The sequence below is a fragment of the Leopardus geoffroyi genome, chromosome D4 (genome assembly GCF_018350155.1).
Source record: "Leopardus geoffroyi isolate Oge1 chromosome D4, O.geoffroyi_Oge1_pat1.0, whole genome shotgun sequence".
NCBI classification, from domain to species: domain Eukaryota; kingdom Metazoa; phylum Chordata; class Mammalia; order Carnivora; family Felidae; genus Leopardus; species Leopardus geoffroyi.
In genome coordinates, this window is record NC_059342.1 from 83924853 (window position 1) to 83942053 (window position 17201).

The 17201-nt window shown below is 52.2% G+C and overlaps 2 protein-coding genes across 4 annotated transcripts in view; one reads left to right on the forward strand and one right to left on the reverse strand.

Annotated features, from left to right (window-relative positions):
* Positions 1–2067, reverse strand: part of NR6A1 (nuclear receptor subfamily 6 group A member 1) — a 232347-nt gene extending 230280 nt beyond the window's left edge. For all 3 annotated transcript variants that reach the window (XM_045469159.1, XM_045469161.1, XM_045469158.1), the window contains exon 1: positions 1801–2067. In XM_045469159.1, coding sequence (XP_045325115.1) covers positions 1801–1900 — 100 coding nt within the window. In that variant the 5' untranslated portion in view covers positions 1901–2067. The remainder of the gene's footprint in view (positions 1–1800) is intronic.
* A 5569-nt stretch (positions 2068–7636) lies between these two features.
* Positions 7637–17201, forward strand: part of OLFML2A (olfactomedin like 2A) — a 28274-nt gene continuing 18709 nt past the window's right edge. Inside the window, exons 1-2 of the mRNA XM_045467348.1 lie at positions 7637–7856; positions 15695–15958. Coding sequence (XP_045323304.1) covers positions 7740–7856; positions 15695–15958 — 381 coding nt within the window. The 5' untranslated portion in view covers positions 7637–7739. The remainder of the gene's footprint in view (positions 7857–15694; positions 15959–17201) is intronic.

Below are 17201 nucleotides of genomic sequence, written 5' to 3' on the forward strand. Positions count from 1 at the left end.
CCTCATGAGACTGCCAGCCACCTAGATGGCACACATCACATACAGCCTAAAAAAGGACAAGAGTTTTTAAAACATACCACTATTTGGTCAGCACATCAAGTGAAGTTAACCAGGCTCTTTTCTAAACAGACTTTTAACTGGTAAAAACACCAGATCTACTAAATCTGGCAGTAGCAAATGCTTGATGAGTCAATAAATACATGAACGCGCAGATTCACCCCAAAAATCTCTCCTTCCGCAGTTCCTCATTCATTCGCCAAACTGACCTATTTTCGGAGTACTTTCCTCACACCTGCCAGGTCACTGTCCTGATTGAGAAGCTTCTTGCTGAAGCAATTAATTTTTAGTGCCTCCTAACTGTCCCGGGTGTTTGCATTCAATTTGAAATCTGTTACTTGTTAGACACTGTTCGGTCCTAGATCTTTCAGAGAATTGCGAGTTTATGGCGCAGAGAGGGGAGGAGGCGCGGATCTCCGAGAGCCTGCCCTTTATTCGGAAATGAGGAAGATGTGAAAGGTGGAAGGCAGGGCAAATAAATAAATAAATCGGGTTTGCAGCCGGAGCGTTTGCCGGCCGGTACGAGCACCCTTTGTAATGCAGGCCTCCCGGGGCTATCGCCTGCGCTAATTGCTCCAGGGCGCTTTCCAAGTTCAAAAGTTCACCTTTTACGACCTCACAAAAGCTCCTTACACGTTACCAATAAAAACATTCCGCGGCAAACACCGAAGGGGAAAATATCAAACAGATACAAATAAAACACCCTGAGGAAGGAGGGAGCCGGGGGGGAGGAGGGCGAGTCAGCCGGGAGGAACCCAAGGACTTGGCCCGGACGTGGGGGCAGGGGAGAGCGGGAGGAAGGGCCGGGCCAGGTGAGGAATTCTCAGCGCCTGGGTCCGGGACCGCGAAAGGGAAAAGGAGAGCTGAGCTCGGGCAGGCGCGGACCGGGACGGGCCGGTGGAAGAGAGGAAAGAGGCAGGTGTCCCGAGCGCCTGGCCGGGCCACAGATCTAAACCAGCAGAGAAAAGGGCTGAGCAGGAGCGGAGGAATGGGGTGTGGAGCAGGAACCGAGAGGTCCGAAAAAGGAACCGCTGAGCGGGTAGCTAACGAACTGGGGGGTCGGGGCAGAGGTGGAGGCTCGCGGAGCTTACGGGGGTGGCACGGGAGGCCCGGGACAACATAGGAGCAGGAAAGCGGCTTCCAGAAAGGTGAGGGCACAGAGAACGACGGGGACGAGGGTGTGGCGTCCGCGGAGGGAGGGGGCACCCGCGTGGGAGAAGGCCGGGGCGGGGGGGAGGGGAGCGCGCTGAAGGGACCCTCTGGGGGGAGGAAGGGGAGGCTCTGAGCATAGGGGACCCGAGGGGGAGGGGAAGCCCCCACTGACGAGACGCGAGGTGGGGGGCCAGGGAGGATCTGCACTGTAGGGACCCAGGAAAGGGGAGGGCTCGGAGCTGAGGGGACCTGGGGGGAGGGAGGAGGATTCGCGCACAGGGGACGGGGGGAGGGGAGGCCTGTGCTGAGGGGACAGAAGGGAGGGGGAAACGAAGGTCCAGGTTGAAGGAACCGGGCAGGGGGAGGGTCCGCGCTAAGGGGAACGGGGAAGGAGGGGGAGGGTCCACACTGAGTAGGACGGGGGAGGAGAGGGAGGGTCCGCGCTGAGGGGACCGGGGTGAAGGTCCACGCTGAGGAGACCCAGAGCCGCTGCGGCTTCCCAAAAAGTCGGCCGAGAGGGGGGAAACCCCCGGGGCAAGGGACAGGCAGTCGGTTCTTCCTGGGCCCAGGCTCCACACGCCCCTCACCCACCGTTGCGCGGCGGCGGAGGGAGCGCGGCGGGCGGCTCCAGGAACCCCGCCGAGCCCCCGCCGCCTCCCCCTCCGCTAGGCGGCCGTTCGTCCCGCTCCATGCGGTGGTGCTCAGGGCCCGCGCTCGGCTCGCTGCTCCGCCATGACCGGCGCCCTCGTTCTCGTCGTCGTCGTCCGCCGGGGGGAGGGGGCTGTCAGGGGCCGGCGGGCTCCCGGCCGCGGCGCTCTCTGGGCCCCGAGCCGCCCGGCTCCGCGCCCCTCCGCGCCGCGCCCCCTCAGCACTGGCCAGCTCCCTCCCCCGACGTCACGCGCCGCTGCCACGCACGGTCCTGCGGAGCACGCTGGGAATTGAAGTCCGCCGGGCGAGGCCGGCCACGCGGGACCCCACCAACTAAAGGGGTGGGAGTAAGGATAACCAGCTCTGAGAAGTGAAGGCCAAGGCCTGTCAATATCCCGAACTGTGATAAAAACTTCTGGTAAAAATTGAACAAACATTACTTCAGGGCCTTCTCTTTATTTGATTTTTCTATGATTAACGATCCCTACGATTCCCCGTCTCCCCCCGCCTCGACAATGAGTCTTCCCAAGGGGCGGATCGCGAAGGAGCTGGGCGAGCACGTGCAATGAAGCCCAGCCCTGTGGGCGGGGCTTAGAGGGGGCGGAATTTATAGGTATTCACGAGGGACTTCCTTCGCGACTTCGGGACAAATTGGACCAGAGATTAAAGGGATGGAGTTTAACTCCAGGTGACTACGTTCGTATGCAAATAGGATCTATAAAACTCTGCTTTCCGGGGTACTCTTAAAAGCCTTTACCTCCGGGTGGGCGGGAAGGACTACGGTTTCTCTTCCTCCTCTCTAATTTTCTCCCTGCCCAACCGAATGGCAAACGAAGCTCCACACCATTGATGCCATTAAAGAAACTCTCAGACTCTTGACTCCTAGTGTCTTGAAGCCCTCCGTTTGAGAAACTCCTTACCCAACGTTGTTCGCCTTCCCTTCTCCTCGGTTATCCTGTCTGTAAAATGGCGTTAGAAGAGGGACGAGGCCCAATCGGAAGGTCCTAAGCCCCCACCCCCACCGGCTTTCTGCCTCAGTTTCCCAGAGCAAAATGCCGGATTTTGCGGTCTCCCTGCTCTCGGCTGAGTACCTTCTGCAGCCACCAGGTGGCGCGAGGCCACCAGCCTCTAGGCCTGCCCAGGCGTCGACCTTCAGCGACCCTGTCAGGGAAGGACTCATCGTGGCTGCCGCCCCAGGTCTAAGCCCTACCTGACCTGCTTGAAGACAAAGAACGAGAACTCTGGTGCTTTGCCTGCCTCCACTCTGCCGGGTCATGCCACAGCTTCCTCATGGCTGCCTCTTCCTCATCACTCCCCTAGTCCCGCCCTACCAATCCTGGCTCATCTGTCAATTCTTGCTTAATTTTTTTTTTTGAATCCTTATCCTGGCATTTGCACCCCTGCCTGGTCTGACCCCTGCCCACATTTCTCATCACACACCTTCCCTCACCTGCTACACAGGATGCTTTGCAAGGCTTCCTTGCAATTTGAAGGTGGCTGTTCCTTACCAACATTGGTTAATCTGTATTGTATCTTTAATCTGTGCTGGCCACTGTTTAGTTTACGTTAACACTGTGTTGTCTAAACCTTACACCTGCTCTATGAGGTAGCTCTGATATTGTCCCTATGATACAATGTTGAAGTCACCCAGCAGTCATGGGGATTCCAAACCCAAACTTGGCTCCTTCAAGCTGGCTTCACCCAACGCGGTCCCAAACTCCTATTCATCTTTCAAGATCCTGTTCAAATATATCCTCAGGGACACTTTTTAAAATACTTTCCACCAGGAGACATCTAGATCTCCTCTGTGTTTCCTTACAGCTTTATTGAGCTAATTGCTTTCCTACCACCATTCCCCAGCCCCAGAGGGAGAGGAAAGCCTTAGTGTGGTGGTGGTGTGAGGGAGGGGGGGGGCAGAGGTCCTCTGGGTCATACCCTCAGCTCTGGGTTCTAAAATGTGTCAGGACCACATGGTTTTCCTAGGCCTTCCAGAACTTCCCTTTCTATCACAGTCCTCTGGAGATAGTGATTTCACCTTCCCTGGAGATCCAATCAGAGGCTAAGTGGCACTGCAGAAACCTCCTGAAAGCCAGGGGTTTCAGTGGTGGACAGATTCTAAGTTGACCCTCAAAGATGGAGAAAAACTTCAGCCAAAAACTTAGCCCTTGGAAGCAACATCCTCCTCCTTCAGACTCCAGCAGCTTTGTTGTCACTTCCTCCTAAAAGCTTTTCTAGATATGACTAGTCAAATCCCTTTATTCTCTCATCATTAAAACCCCAGCTGCTAAGCACAGAGCCTAGACACAGTAGACACTGAATAAATAATTGCTGACTGGGTAAAAGGATGAATAAGACAAATCTGACTTTTCTACTTAGTAACTGTGACCTTGGGTGTGTTACATCTAATCCTCAAAGTCCTGGTTTCTCAGGGGGAGGGAGGGAATAGACATAGTTGCTACCTCACAGGATTGTTATGAGAATTAAATAATATGATGCATGCAGGGGCGCCTGGGTGGCTCTGAGAGTTAAGCGTCCAACTCTTGATCTGAGATCAGGTCTTGATCTCAGGGTCATGAATTCAAGCCCCACGTTGGACTCTCCTGGGCGTAAAGCCTACTTACAAAAATATATGGGGTGCCTGGATGGCTCAGTCGGTTAAGTGTCCAACTTCAACTCAGGTCATGATCTCACCATTCATGAGTTTGAGCCCCGCATCCAGCTCTATGCTGCCAGCTCAGAGCCTGGAGCCTGCTTCAGATTCTGTATCTCCCTCTCTCTCTGCTTCCCGCCCACCCCCCCCCCCCCACACTCTGGCATTCTCTCTCTCTCAAAAATAAACATTAAAAAATTTTTTAATAAAAGTAATATGAGGCATGCAAAGCAATTAATATTAGGCCTAACCTAATAAATGGAACCTGCTACTACTGTTAAAGAGCTATCCTGGGGCACCTGCATGGCTCAGTTGGTTGAGCGTCCAACTCCAGCCTAGGTCATGATCTCGTTCCTGAGTTTGAGCCCTGCATCGGACTCTGTGCTGACAGCTCAGGGCCTGGAACCTGTTTCAGATTCTCTCTCTCTCTCTCTCTCTCTGCCCCTTCCCCACTCATGCTCTGTTTCTCTCTCAATAAATAAAAACATTTAAAAAAATTTTTTTTTAAAAAGAGCTATCCTAATTCCCAGTTACCTGTCTTCTGAAAATACTCCTTGGGAAGAGTCAGCTACCATGAAACTGAGAAAGGTGAGGGAAGTGACAATGTACTGAGACGCAGCCACTGTCCTAAACATACAGTCCTATGAGGTAGGACCTGTATGGGATGCTTTCCCTACAGTGTCTGCCCTCTCCCCCCAACAATCCTGGGAAGTCAGTACTTTCCCTCAATTTACAAATGAGAAAACAGGCTCAGAAAGACATGGAAAAAACTCCCATCACCACAGGCCTCCTGACAGAAGAGCTAGAAAGGAAAGTATCCAAGGATAAGGAGGGATCTTCAGGAGAGTGGTCCTGAGGCCAGAGGCAGACAGACAAACAGGATGAACAGGACAAGACAAGGATACAGCTAAGGACAAGGCAGGTATGAGCCCCATTGTGGGCGCTTTCGCCTCCACCATGTGCTGGTGGAGACTAATCAGATCAAGTAACCACACAAACCCACATGTGCAAATAAGTTCTACAACTGAGAACACACTTAGAAGTTCCTTGTGCTGTGGGAATACGTGGCAGGGTTCATTCTGGTTGGCGGTGATGATCAGGGGAGGCTTTCTGGGATAAGAAGCATTGAAATAAGAGGAATGAGGAAGAGTGAGTGAGATTGAGCAGAGAGTTTCAGGAGGAAAGAGCATATGCAAAGGCCCCAAGGCCAAGTGAGAACTTAGAGAATCTATTGTGACTGGAGCCTGCTGAGGGACAGGGGGTAGGACCAAAAGGGTGAAAAAGAGGAAACAGAGACCATGGGGCCATACTGTGGGACAGCCAGCAGGGGGCAGAGTTGGGGGAGGTGGACAGTGTCCTTTTTCTTCCAGAGCCTAGCCGGAGTCAGAGCCAGGCTGCATGGGGAGAAAGGTCTGAGAAAGGGAACCCCTGCCTGGTTCTGTTTATTTTAAGTACATTTTGTCTATTATTTGAATAGATAGGACACACATTACAAAAATCCCAGATGCAAAGAAGTATTCAATGAAAAGTAAACCTTTCTCCTTACTGATTCCCAACAACTGTTTTCCCTCCTGAGCAATAACCACCATAATGATTTATTGTGTGTCCATTCACAGTCTATGCACATAAGAACGCACATACCACATTTATTTTTTTATACTAATCTAGCCCTGATTTTGACATGTCCCCAGATCTCTAGTTATGAAAGAGGCTAATTTGTACTGAACACCTGAAGCATGTGACTCGTTAATGCAGCTCAGAGTTAAGGAGCACCAGACCTTGTGCTAGGTCAATTGTTCTTCAAACTATAAGTCCCTTAGAGGGCTTGTTGAAACACAGATTGCTGGGCCCCATCCCTAGAGTTTCTGCTTCCTTAGATCTGGGGTAGGGCCTGAGAATTTGCATTTCCAAGTTCCCAGGTGATGCTGAGGCTGCTAGTCCTGGAACCACACTTTGAGACCACTCAACTAGCTACTCATGCACAAGGTATGTGCACAGTTGACTTCTCTCCCACAAGAAAAGGCGTAAAGGACACAAGGAAACACACACATCAACTAGGACGTTTCATGTGGGATAAATTCTATGAAGAAAATGAAGAGGGGGAAGGGTTATGCATCAGGGAGAAGTGCTTGAGAGTAGCATTTGGGGGTACATATAAGGGTTCCTTTTTGAGCAGTTAAAGTTTACAAGGGCAGATAAATAGACACACAAGTGGAACTGTCTTGGATCAGGGGAGGGTCACCTACGGAGGCAGCGTGGAGAGGAAAGAGGTGTCTGGTATCCCGGAGTGCGCAGAGGTGCAAGGACAAGCAAAAGTGCCTGAGAAAGAGCCCCGTGCGAGGTTATACGGGGAATCCGAAAGAAACCGAGAGAGGAGAGAGTTTGGGAAGGAGGCATGATCAAGAGCCATCGATCCTGGGAGGTTAGAGGTGCCGCCTTAGGTGCGGTGACAGGAGGTCCCTAGGACCTCAACTAGCCATCTCCCGAGCCAGACCGACAAGCACTGGAGCGAGAGGAGGGCAGGGAACCTGAGGCGGGGCGACCAGAGGCGGCTCCTTGGGAGTTTTGCTGCCTAGGAATCAGAGAAATGAGCACTCCCTCTTGAGGATGGGGAAAAGGAAGGCTGTTTAAAAGGCAGGAGCTACTGGAGTTTAATTAGGGGTCTATAGGAGGGATCACGGAGGGAAAAGGAAAAGAAACAACGGGAGAGAGGTCTGAGTCGTGAGATGGGTAGAGGTGGCGGGGTCTGGGTATGTGGAGAGCTGAAAAGCTCACCTGCTCTGGAAACATCACTCATCTGAACTTCACAACCACTCCAAAAGGAAAGCACTATTTTCTCCATTTTACAGATGAGGAAACTGAGGCTCAAAGAGGTGAAGGGACACGCCCACAGTCCCACATCTCACAGAACAGGACCTTCCTCCGTGTGTCGACCCCGCGCTCCGCGTTTTGGCCCCGAGGCTCGTGGGGACTCCGAACAAGACCCTTTTTTGTGTCCTGGCAGGGATGCCCTTTGGAGAGCCGCCCAATAGCGAAGAGGCCCCGCAGAGAGAGGGCCGGGCAGGGCGGGGTGCCCCCTCCACCCTAGCTCCGCCCCCGGCAGCGCGGGAGGGGGCGTGGGGCGGGGGGCGCGCCGCGCGGGCTTCGCTGGCGGCTGCAAAGAGCTCACAGTGCGGCCCGCGCTTCCCAGCGTCGGCACTCGGCCGTCCGTGCCCACCGTGCCCATCCCGCCATGGCCGCGGCCGCCCTCCTAACCCGGTCCCGGCCACTGCCCCTGCTCCTGCTGCCGCCGCTGCTGCTGCTGTTGCTGCTGCTGCTGCGCGCCGGCCGGGTGCGCGCTGACAGTAAGGTACGGCGCGGCCCTCTGATCGGGGCTCAGCTCCGCGGGGAGCCGGGCGCGAGGGGGCGCTGTGGCTAGGGTGCCGACCGAGGAGGGTGTCCGGGCCAGGAGCGGAGGACCAGGAGTGGGAGACCCGGCCGGCTCAGCAAGGAAGCCGCTGGGGCCAGGACCCAGGGAGAGGAGCTCGTGGGGGAAGAAGCGCTGAAGATGGTAGGAGTACTTGGGACCTGGGGCCTGAGGAAGGGCCTCCGGGACCCAGTCCAATGCGGGGAGAAGGTCAGCACTGAAACCCAGGGCCAGGGAGAGGGGATCCTGGGAGTTTAGAGGGGTCTCAGACAAGAGATGCAGTCCCCAGCCCAGGAAGGGGATTCCTAGGAGCGCTGGGCAGGGGCAGTCTGGAAATCTGGCTGAAAGTTTCCGCCGCAGGCTAACCAGGTGGGGTAGACCCCTGGGTAACTACTAACTACCCAGGGACTCCAGGATTTGCAACAGAGCCGGAGTCAAGGCTTTCAGGCCATGCTGGGCATCCAGAGTCCCTACCCAATAAACCTAGTGGGCTGGCCACTTGCCTGGCCTCTGGTAGTCCTGCTAGGGATCTAATGCGCCTTCTGGAGGACACCGTGTTTCCCTAAGGGACCTGAGCTTTTGTTCTCTGTTGTGGCTGAAAGGATCTGCCCTGGTGTCAAGCAGACCTGAGTTCAAATCCCACTCCATCTCTCATCTGAGTGACATTGGGCCTTTACCTCTCTGAGCCTCCATTTCCTCGCTTGTAAATATGGAAATAATAATAGTTCCCACCTCCTGCAGTTGGTGTTCTTTAGTGAGGTCATGCCTATAAAATGTTTAGCACCACACCTGGTACCTAGTAGGTGCCCAATAAATCATACTGTGATTAAGAAATCTTATCAGGGGAACCCAAAAGGAGGTGAGATCCAGAATGTTGAGAGAGCAAGCACTCAGAATCAGTGAGAGCAGGGACCCCTTGAGGGTGTTCTGGAAATGACCCAGGAAGGAGAAGGGGACTGGGAATGAATGAGGGGTGGGAAGAAAGTAGGGCCCTTACTCATACAGCAGGAGAGCAAAGGAGTGACTTCTTTGGTGTCTCTACAGCCTCTTTCCTGGGTAGAAGGTGAGGCTGCACTGCCCACAAGCAAGGTAAAAGGCAAAAGCCACTAGCCACAGGTTAAGTTTATGAGCACTGGGCACTAGCAGACCCTCACCCTGAAGGTTCAGCTCAGGGTACGAAAACAAGGGAGCTGCAGTCCTGACCATGCACTCTAAAGATAAGAAGGGAATGCATATCATTCCTATTTTACAGATGGGAAACTCGGGTGTATAGAGAAGTGGCCAGCTTGTGAACCCAAAGACCTGGGTTCTGGCCCTTTGTTGTTCTTTGATCGTGTGACCTTGGGCAAGTCACTGCCTGACTCTGGGCTTCAGTTTCCCCATCTGACAAACAATCTCTGTCCAACTTCCTTTCTATGTAGGATCTCTCACATTCCCTGACCTGGCTCAGGTAGGGGAACAGTAAGCAAAAAAAAAAAAAAAAAAAAAAAACAACTCCACATAACCTGATCAATGCTCTGCCCCTCCCATCTCTGGCTGGGAGGAATATTTGGTCCTGGGCATCCTCTGAGCCATGCAGAGGACTATAGAGCTTGTGGGGGAGGGCTAACATTCAAAACAAAGCAAAGACAAAGAAAACCCAACATGTTGTTTATGTAGTGAGTCAGCCAAACACTTGCTAGGTTGGGTGTGTGTGTGTGTGTGTGTGTGTGTAGCTGTTCCAGGGCAAGCTGAGGCTGGTGGGTAGGGAGGTGCACCCTAGAGCCTGCAGGATGCAGCACAGCCCTCCTCAGACACCTCCCACCCCACACCACTTCAGCCAGCTGGGAAAAATAAAAATCAAGTGATGGGTGAATTTACTCTGCATTCCTCAGCACAGCCGGTCTCCTGCTGGCCCTACAGAGAGAGCTGTTTTCATTATCACCCTTTCCCTCCCCCATAACCATCCTTCCTCTCCAAGCCTGTCCTATTTTGGAGAGGGGGGAGGCCCTTCGAGGGCCAGCCTGGGACTTGAAGCCTATCTAGGGCCCTAAAGGGTTAAATTGCCCCCCACCTTAGGCTTCCTGCTCCTGGGGGAGTCCAGCCCCCCACTCCTGCCCCCCACTCTCAGGGGTGCAGGGGCAGCTCAACCCCAGTACTCACCACAGAACTCTGTGGTCTCAGGGAGCTCCTTACTCAGGGTGTTTTAATTTATAGCAAGTGTTTATAGCAAGGTCTCTCCTAAACAGGACTTGGAATTTTCATCTAAGGAGGTGCTTTGTCCAGCATGGGAGTGGGAGAAGGGCTTCACAGATTCCCTGGCATTTCTGAGGGGCTGCCCAGCTTGGAGGGACAGACAGGTAACCACATGAAAGCCAGGCATGGCACTTGGTTCTGCTGTATGCCTTTGCAATGTGGCTGAGGATTCCCCATTGCTACTTCAGTTGCCCCATTTGTGAAGGGTGCCTCACTGCCATGCATCCAGGCGGTGACAAGGGGATGGGGGTCTTTGGTCATCCCTGCTGCTGACCAGGGGCCCAAGGACGGAGGGTAGGCCAAGGCTTGTGGGGACTGGGCCAGGAGAGCAGGAGGGGCTGGCACAGGCAGGCTGTGGTGGCACAGGCTGGATCAGATGTTCTAGGCCAGGCTGGTCTCCGGGGGCTTCGGTGCTGTTGCGCCTCTGCTCGGGGAGTTTCTGCCTGTGGGTGTAATTGAAAACAGGCTCAGGGCAGACAAGGGATACAAATGATGAAGTCCTCCTCCTGTACACAAAGAGTGTGGGGCCAGGTCAGGCCCCACAGGGTCTCTCCACAGGGAAATTCTTGCCCCAACATTCCTGTTGGCTGGGGCACCCAGAAGAAAGTACTGAGAAACATCCTGTGTGCCAAGCCCCACGCCCAGCACTTCAATTCAGAATCTTACACAACCCTGCTGCCAACCTCTATTTGACAGGTTGGAACACTGAGGGTCAAAAGAGTCAGGTTGAGGAGTTTGAGAATCCTGGGGTTACAGGATTCTCAGCCTTCAGTGGGCATCCAGATGGCCTGGGGAGCCTCGGAGTCTGAGTTAAGAAGTGTGGACTCAGGCCAGGGCACCTGCATTTTCCAAGTGTACTCCAGGTCATTCCAAGGCACATCCTTCCAGTTGAAAACTCATGGAGATATAGGGAGCCATGAAGGTTTGTGGAGTAAGAGAGTAAAGATCATCAAAGGGGAGCTTCTGGAAGATTATGCTGGCAGAGAGGAGGCTGCTGTGTTCCTAGGTAGCAGTTAATGTGGTCTGAACTTGGGCTATCATCATGGAATAGAGAACCAGGGATAGAGATGGGAGATAATTAGGATAAAGAATTGGAAGAACATGACTGATGGCTTGTCCAGTGTAAAAAGGAGGCTCAGATATCTGGGTTGGGTGGGAGGGTAGTTGGACATCAGTTGAGAAAAGATGCTGGGTTCAGTTTTGGATGGCTTAAGTTTGGGGGTCCTATGCCATCTAGGGAGTGTCCAGCTGGCACTGGGCCCTAGGGGAGGGCTTTGAGGGGGACATGGAGACTGGCTCCCAGTGAGTCTGGGGTGGTCATGTGAAAAGAAGGAAGACTCCACCTCAAGGTAACACAATGTGAATCTGTTCATTTCTATAACATTCTAGAAGTGTAAACCCTCCTCTTCCCACTGTGGCCAGATTTATCCATCTTTCTTCAGAAAAATCTCAAGTACGCCTTCTCACCATCGCATTGGAGGATTTCCTTACAAATACCTAGGGATGTTTTTTGGTTTGTTTGTTTTATTTTGAGAGAAAGGAAAAGGGAGGGGCAGGGATTGAGAGTGAGACAGAGAAGGAGAGCGAGAGAAGGGCAAAAAGAGAAGGAGAGAGAGAATCCCAAGCAGGCTCTGCACTGTCAGTGCAGGGCCCAATGCAGGGCTTGATCCCATGAACTGTGAGATCACAACCTGAGCTGAAATCAAGAGTTGAACGCTTAACTGACTGAGACACCCAGGCACCCCCAAATACCTAGGGATGTTTTTCAGCCTGAGCCACCCACACACTTCTGGGGTCTCTGGCAGCAGGTGTGTGCTGAGTGAGGCCGTAGAAAGAGATGCGATGTGATGCAGGGACTTTGCTGCTTCACAACAGCTCCAGCCCTCGTGCCAAGGGCAGGGTGGGCCAGGTCCTATACCATCCCCTGTGACCCAACCCAGGGCCCCCTTTTCTGTCCCAGCTCAATTGTTGTTGGAGAAGCCCTTGCCTGTTGACTATGGGTGGTCATGGGAGGAACAGCAAGTAAACCAAAGTTTTAGAGTTGACCCTGGACAAGCCTCTAGTCTTCTCTGATGCTCAGATTTCTCCTCTGTAAGAGGGGGCTGTGATGAGAGCAAAGAGAGGTAGAAAATGACGTGCAAACATGAGGGAGGGTTGTTGGCGGCTACTTGAATAGCACGTACCCCTTAAAGAGCAGTTACTCTGTGCCAGGCTTGGTGCCAGGCGCTTTGCATGCATTTTGACTCATTTCAGCCTCAGGTCAAGCTTACGAGGCAGAGAGTATTATCCTCCCCGTTTTATGGAGGAGGACGCAGAGACTCAGAGGGGTCAAGGCCATGCAGGGAAATGGAGGAGCTGGGATTTGAGTCTGGGCTTGGCTCCTCACCATGGTGCCTTGCTGCCTCCAATCAAGCACCGCCGGCCCCAGTAATCACCGAAGGGAGGGCCTTGCCTAGGTTCCTGGCAGCTGGGGCTGGGAGCAGAGGCCCTCTTCCGACTCCTGGCCGGTATCAGGGCTTTGGCCGCCCCCCTCAGGATGTAGCACCTCATCTGAGGAGACAAGGAATATTGCAATCTGATGTGGAGGCTGGTGGGGGTGGACGTTGGGATTATGAGTGGGTCCCCAGGAGGAAGCCTCTCTGGCCTGGCCACACAGAGCACATCCATATCCACCCACTGGGGAGTGGCTGGGGGTGGCTGGAGGTCCCAGCAGATCTGGGAAGGGGGCCCAGGAGTCTTGAACGGAAGGCAGGCTTAAGGCACTGGCCGAGATTTAAGGAAAGTGCAGGACCCCTAGCCTGGCTGTCAGCGTTCACAGGCAGGGGAGAATTGCCCCAAAGTGCCCAGGGTACACTCTGCCCACAGAGGGCCCAGGACAAAGCTACTGGTAGCTTCCTCCTTCCCCACCCTCCTTGTCCCCCAGGGGACTGGAAGTCTACCCACACTGGGCTCTAATCCCCTTGAACAAGTCATTTGATGGCTCCAGGGCATCTGTAGGACCCTCTAAGAATATCTACCACTGCATATACATAGAGAAACAAGCAGGAAAACGACCCCTTTTCAGGATTATTGATAGTAATAACAGCTACAGTAAACAGACTGTACTGTGGGCCCCTGGCACTGGACTGAGCATAATCCTGGCATTCCATCTCTCAGTCCTTTGTTGGGAAGACACTAGTAGTACCCTCATTTTACAGATGAGGAAACTGAGGCACAGAGAGATTAAGTAATCTACCCAAGAACACACAGCTGTAGGTGGCCCATGGTTGTTGCCTAACCACTGCCCCCACGCTTCCCCAGCACTTAGTGAGTTCTTAGTAAATGTCACCTCCGAGGTCTGTGACCCAGGATGGTCCATCCACCATCTCTCCACAAGGCAGCTCGATAATAATAATAATAATAATAATAATAATAATAATAATAATAATAATATAACAACTTTTCATAATGCAGATCTGAACCTGGCTCTCCCCTGCTTAAAATCTTTCCGTGACTCCCCAGTGTTTTCAGGAAGAAACCAAGATCCCCAACCAGCTTTCAGGGCCCTCCACAAGCTGGTCTCTGCCATCCCCGGGTTCCTGCAAGTACCAGCCAAAATGATTCTCCCTCAGATCCCCAAGTGCCAGGCCATTTCTCATCTTTACATATCTGATTTGCTGTCCCTCGAATGCCCTTCTCCTCCGTAAAGATGCCCCCCAAGGGTGCCCTCCTCTGAGCAGTCTTCACGGGTGTCTTCCTCTGTGTTCTCAGAGCCTACTCTGCCATCTTCTCATATAGCAGGAAAGCTCGAGAATGTATCTCAACTTATTTCTTCTGCACCTCCAGCTGTCACCCAGGGTCCAAAAGAGGCCAGAGACCCAAACAGGTGTCTGACAGCTCAGAACAGATATGGGGTGCCTTTGGCCCTTCCTCCAAGGGCCCTGCGACATTCAAGGGCACGGGGGTTGGCAGGAAGCCCAAGGGAGCCATAAACTGAGTCCTGGTTACTTCAGTGAGAACTAAGTAGCCACGAGGCCTGGGGTGTTTGTTGGTTGAGCCTTGGGGAGCTGTGTTCCAAGAGCCTAGAGCCCAGAGTAGGCTGGCTGAGCCAAATAGGGAGTGGCCAGAAAGGCTGAGCTGCTCACCATCTCACAGCTACTAACCCAGGTTGCAGACACCATGGTCTTAGCCCTGTGCTCTAGCATTTCTGCAAAATGCAGGCTTATTTATCCAGCAGATATTTACAGAGCATCTACTATAGGCCATGCAGGCACTATTCTGTGGTATAGGAGAGAACTGAACAAAGTCCCTTTCTCTAATGGTTCCTTCAGTAAAGTAAGAAAAAAACAAGCAAACACAAATATAATACTTCAGATGGTAACAGGTATAATAAAGAAAAACAAAGCCACTAGATAAGGGGACAGAGTAAGGGGAGGTGGGTTAGTCTGGAAGGCTTCTCCGAGGAGGTGATGTGTAAGTAACATGAGGGAATAAGCCAAGGGAGTATCAGGGGAATAAGGGTTTCAGGATGAGGGTATCACATCTGCAAAGGCTGGAATGGAGTAACCCAAAGGAAGGAAAGGGTGACAAGAGGAAGGGTTGAGCAGAGGCTGTCAGTTCAAGTAGGCCTTGAAGACCATGGTAAGGACTTTGGAGGTAACTAGCCCCCCCATACACAGATATTATTAAAGGATGTGATGCACATGAAAACCGGGGTGTAGTAAGTACCCTATAAAAGTTCTTCATATCTTTTACTGTTGTGATAAAATACACATGATATTTACCATTTTAAAGTGTACGATTCAGTGGCATTTAGTACATTCACAATGTTGTGCAACCATCACCACTACTTAGTTCCAGAACATTTTCAATTACTCCAAAAGGAAACCCCGTGCCCATTAAGCAGTCTTTCCCCATTTCCCCTCTCCCAAGTCCTGGCAACCACTAATCTGCTTTGTGTCTGTGGATCTGCCTAGCCTGGATATTAACAAATGGAGTCATACAATATGTGGCCTTTTGCGTCTGGCTTCTATCACTTAGCAGCATGTTGGCAAGGTTCATCCAAGTTGTAGCATGCATCCATACTTCATTCGTTTTTTGACTCAGTAATATTCCACTGTATAGACGCACCACTTTTGCTTACCCATCAGCGGATGGACATTTGGATTGGTTCCACCTCGTAAGTATTGTGAATCCTGCAGCTGTGAACATTCATGCACAAGTCTTTGTTTGAATACCTGTCTTCTGTTCTTTGGGGAAGTCATCTTTAGATAATAATTCTATCTAGAAGCAGAATTATTGGGTCCTGTGGTAATTCCATGTTTTGTTTTTTTTTAAGAGTTAAAAAAAATTTTTTTTTTAGAGTAATCTCTACAACCAGTGTGGGGCTCGAACTCACAACCCTGAGATCAAGAATCACAGGCTCAACTGCGTGAGCCAGCCAGGCACCCCAAAGGCCAAGAGTACTGGATTGTGCTACCTGTCCTAGGTGCCTCCTCCTGGCTCCTCCTCCCTTCTCCTTCTCCCCCCCAGCACTGGCCTTCGGCTCACCGGAGCCCCTCTTGCAGGTGTTTGGTGACATGGACCAGGTGCGAATGACCTCAGAGGGCTCTGACTGCCGCTGCAAGTGCATCATGCGGCCGCTGAGCAAGGACGCGTGCAGCCGGGTGCGCAGCGGGCGGGCGCGGGTGGAGGACTTCTACACTGTGGAGACCGTGAGTTCAGGGACCGACTGCCGCTGCTCTTGCACGGCGCCACCCTCCTCACTCAACCCCTGCGAGAACGAGTGGAAGATGGAGAAGCTCAAGAAGCAGGCACCAGAGCTCCTCAAGGTAGACTTTCTGGGGCGGGGGGGCAGGGAACGCCTCCTGGGTGAGTATCTAGCGTGGGCTATCCTTTCAGTGAAAAGTCCACACGCTCTGGGTGGCTGCTGTTGTTACCCCATTTCACAGGGGAGGAAACCGAGGTTCCCTGAAGGGAAAGCCACTTCTTGCCCAATACTATTTGCCAGTAAGTGATGGAGGTGGCGTTTACACAGTTTACCCTGTGTTCTAGCAGGTGTGCACAATGCAGGCTTCTTTATGCAACAGATATTTACAGAGCATCTACCACCGGCCAGGCGGCACTGTTCTGGGGATAAAGGGGGGAACTCATCGTGCCTTGAGTAAGGGAGACAGAAAATAAGCAAACAGGTATATACTTTATCACCTAGTTCAGTGTCCTATATTTTACCCAAACCAGTTCATCTGTCAGCACCTTAGTATATAGTATTTTAAATTTTAAGTTTTGTGGCATTTTATTGTTTTTAATGTAATGATACCACTTCCCATATTCAAGCACCACCTGCATACCAGATGTTGTGCTAAGCTCACTTTACACATTTTTTTTTCCTCTAAATTCTTGAACCATTCTGGGAAATATGGAATCACTGTCCTCGTTTTATACTGAGGTTTGGGAAGTTAGGTGACACAAGTTATGTGTGGCCCAAGCTCTCACATAATGGCAGGTAGCTTCGGGGTCCAAACCATACTTTTATATACATTTTATGCTTACCTCCCTCCAGCCACCTCCATAGGCAAATCAGAAAGAAGCCCCACCTCCAGGGACACCGCCCCATGCCAGGGCCTACCACCAGGACACATGGCTTGAATAGGCATGTGCAGGCTAGATCACAGTCCCCACAGCCAGCCAGGCACCTTTGTGGCATTCATAACACACCCAGCTCTGTGCTTGGTGGGGCTGGGATTTGAACGACTTCCTGCTGTATCCAAAGCATGTGTTCTAAACAACGGTACTCTCCTGTTTTCCTTTCTGTAATGGACCAGATAAACTTGCTGTCTTTTGAGAGTATCTTTTTCTTTTACAATTTCTTCCAAACATATGAGTATCTCTGTTGCCTTTTTTGGTATCAAGAACTGTGAAATTGACTGAGATGTTACCATACTTCTAAGGTAACAGGTCAGCCTGGCCGTTTCATGGATGCTGGCAGAAGACACAAGCCTCCTGGGTCAGAGACTAAGGACTTTATTACTCACAGCAGCCAGAGTATCTACATTTTCTTGAACTGATTCTTCC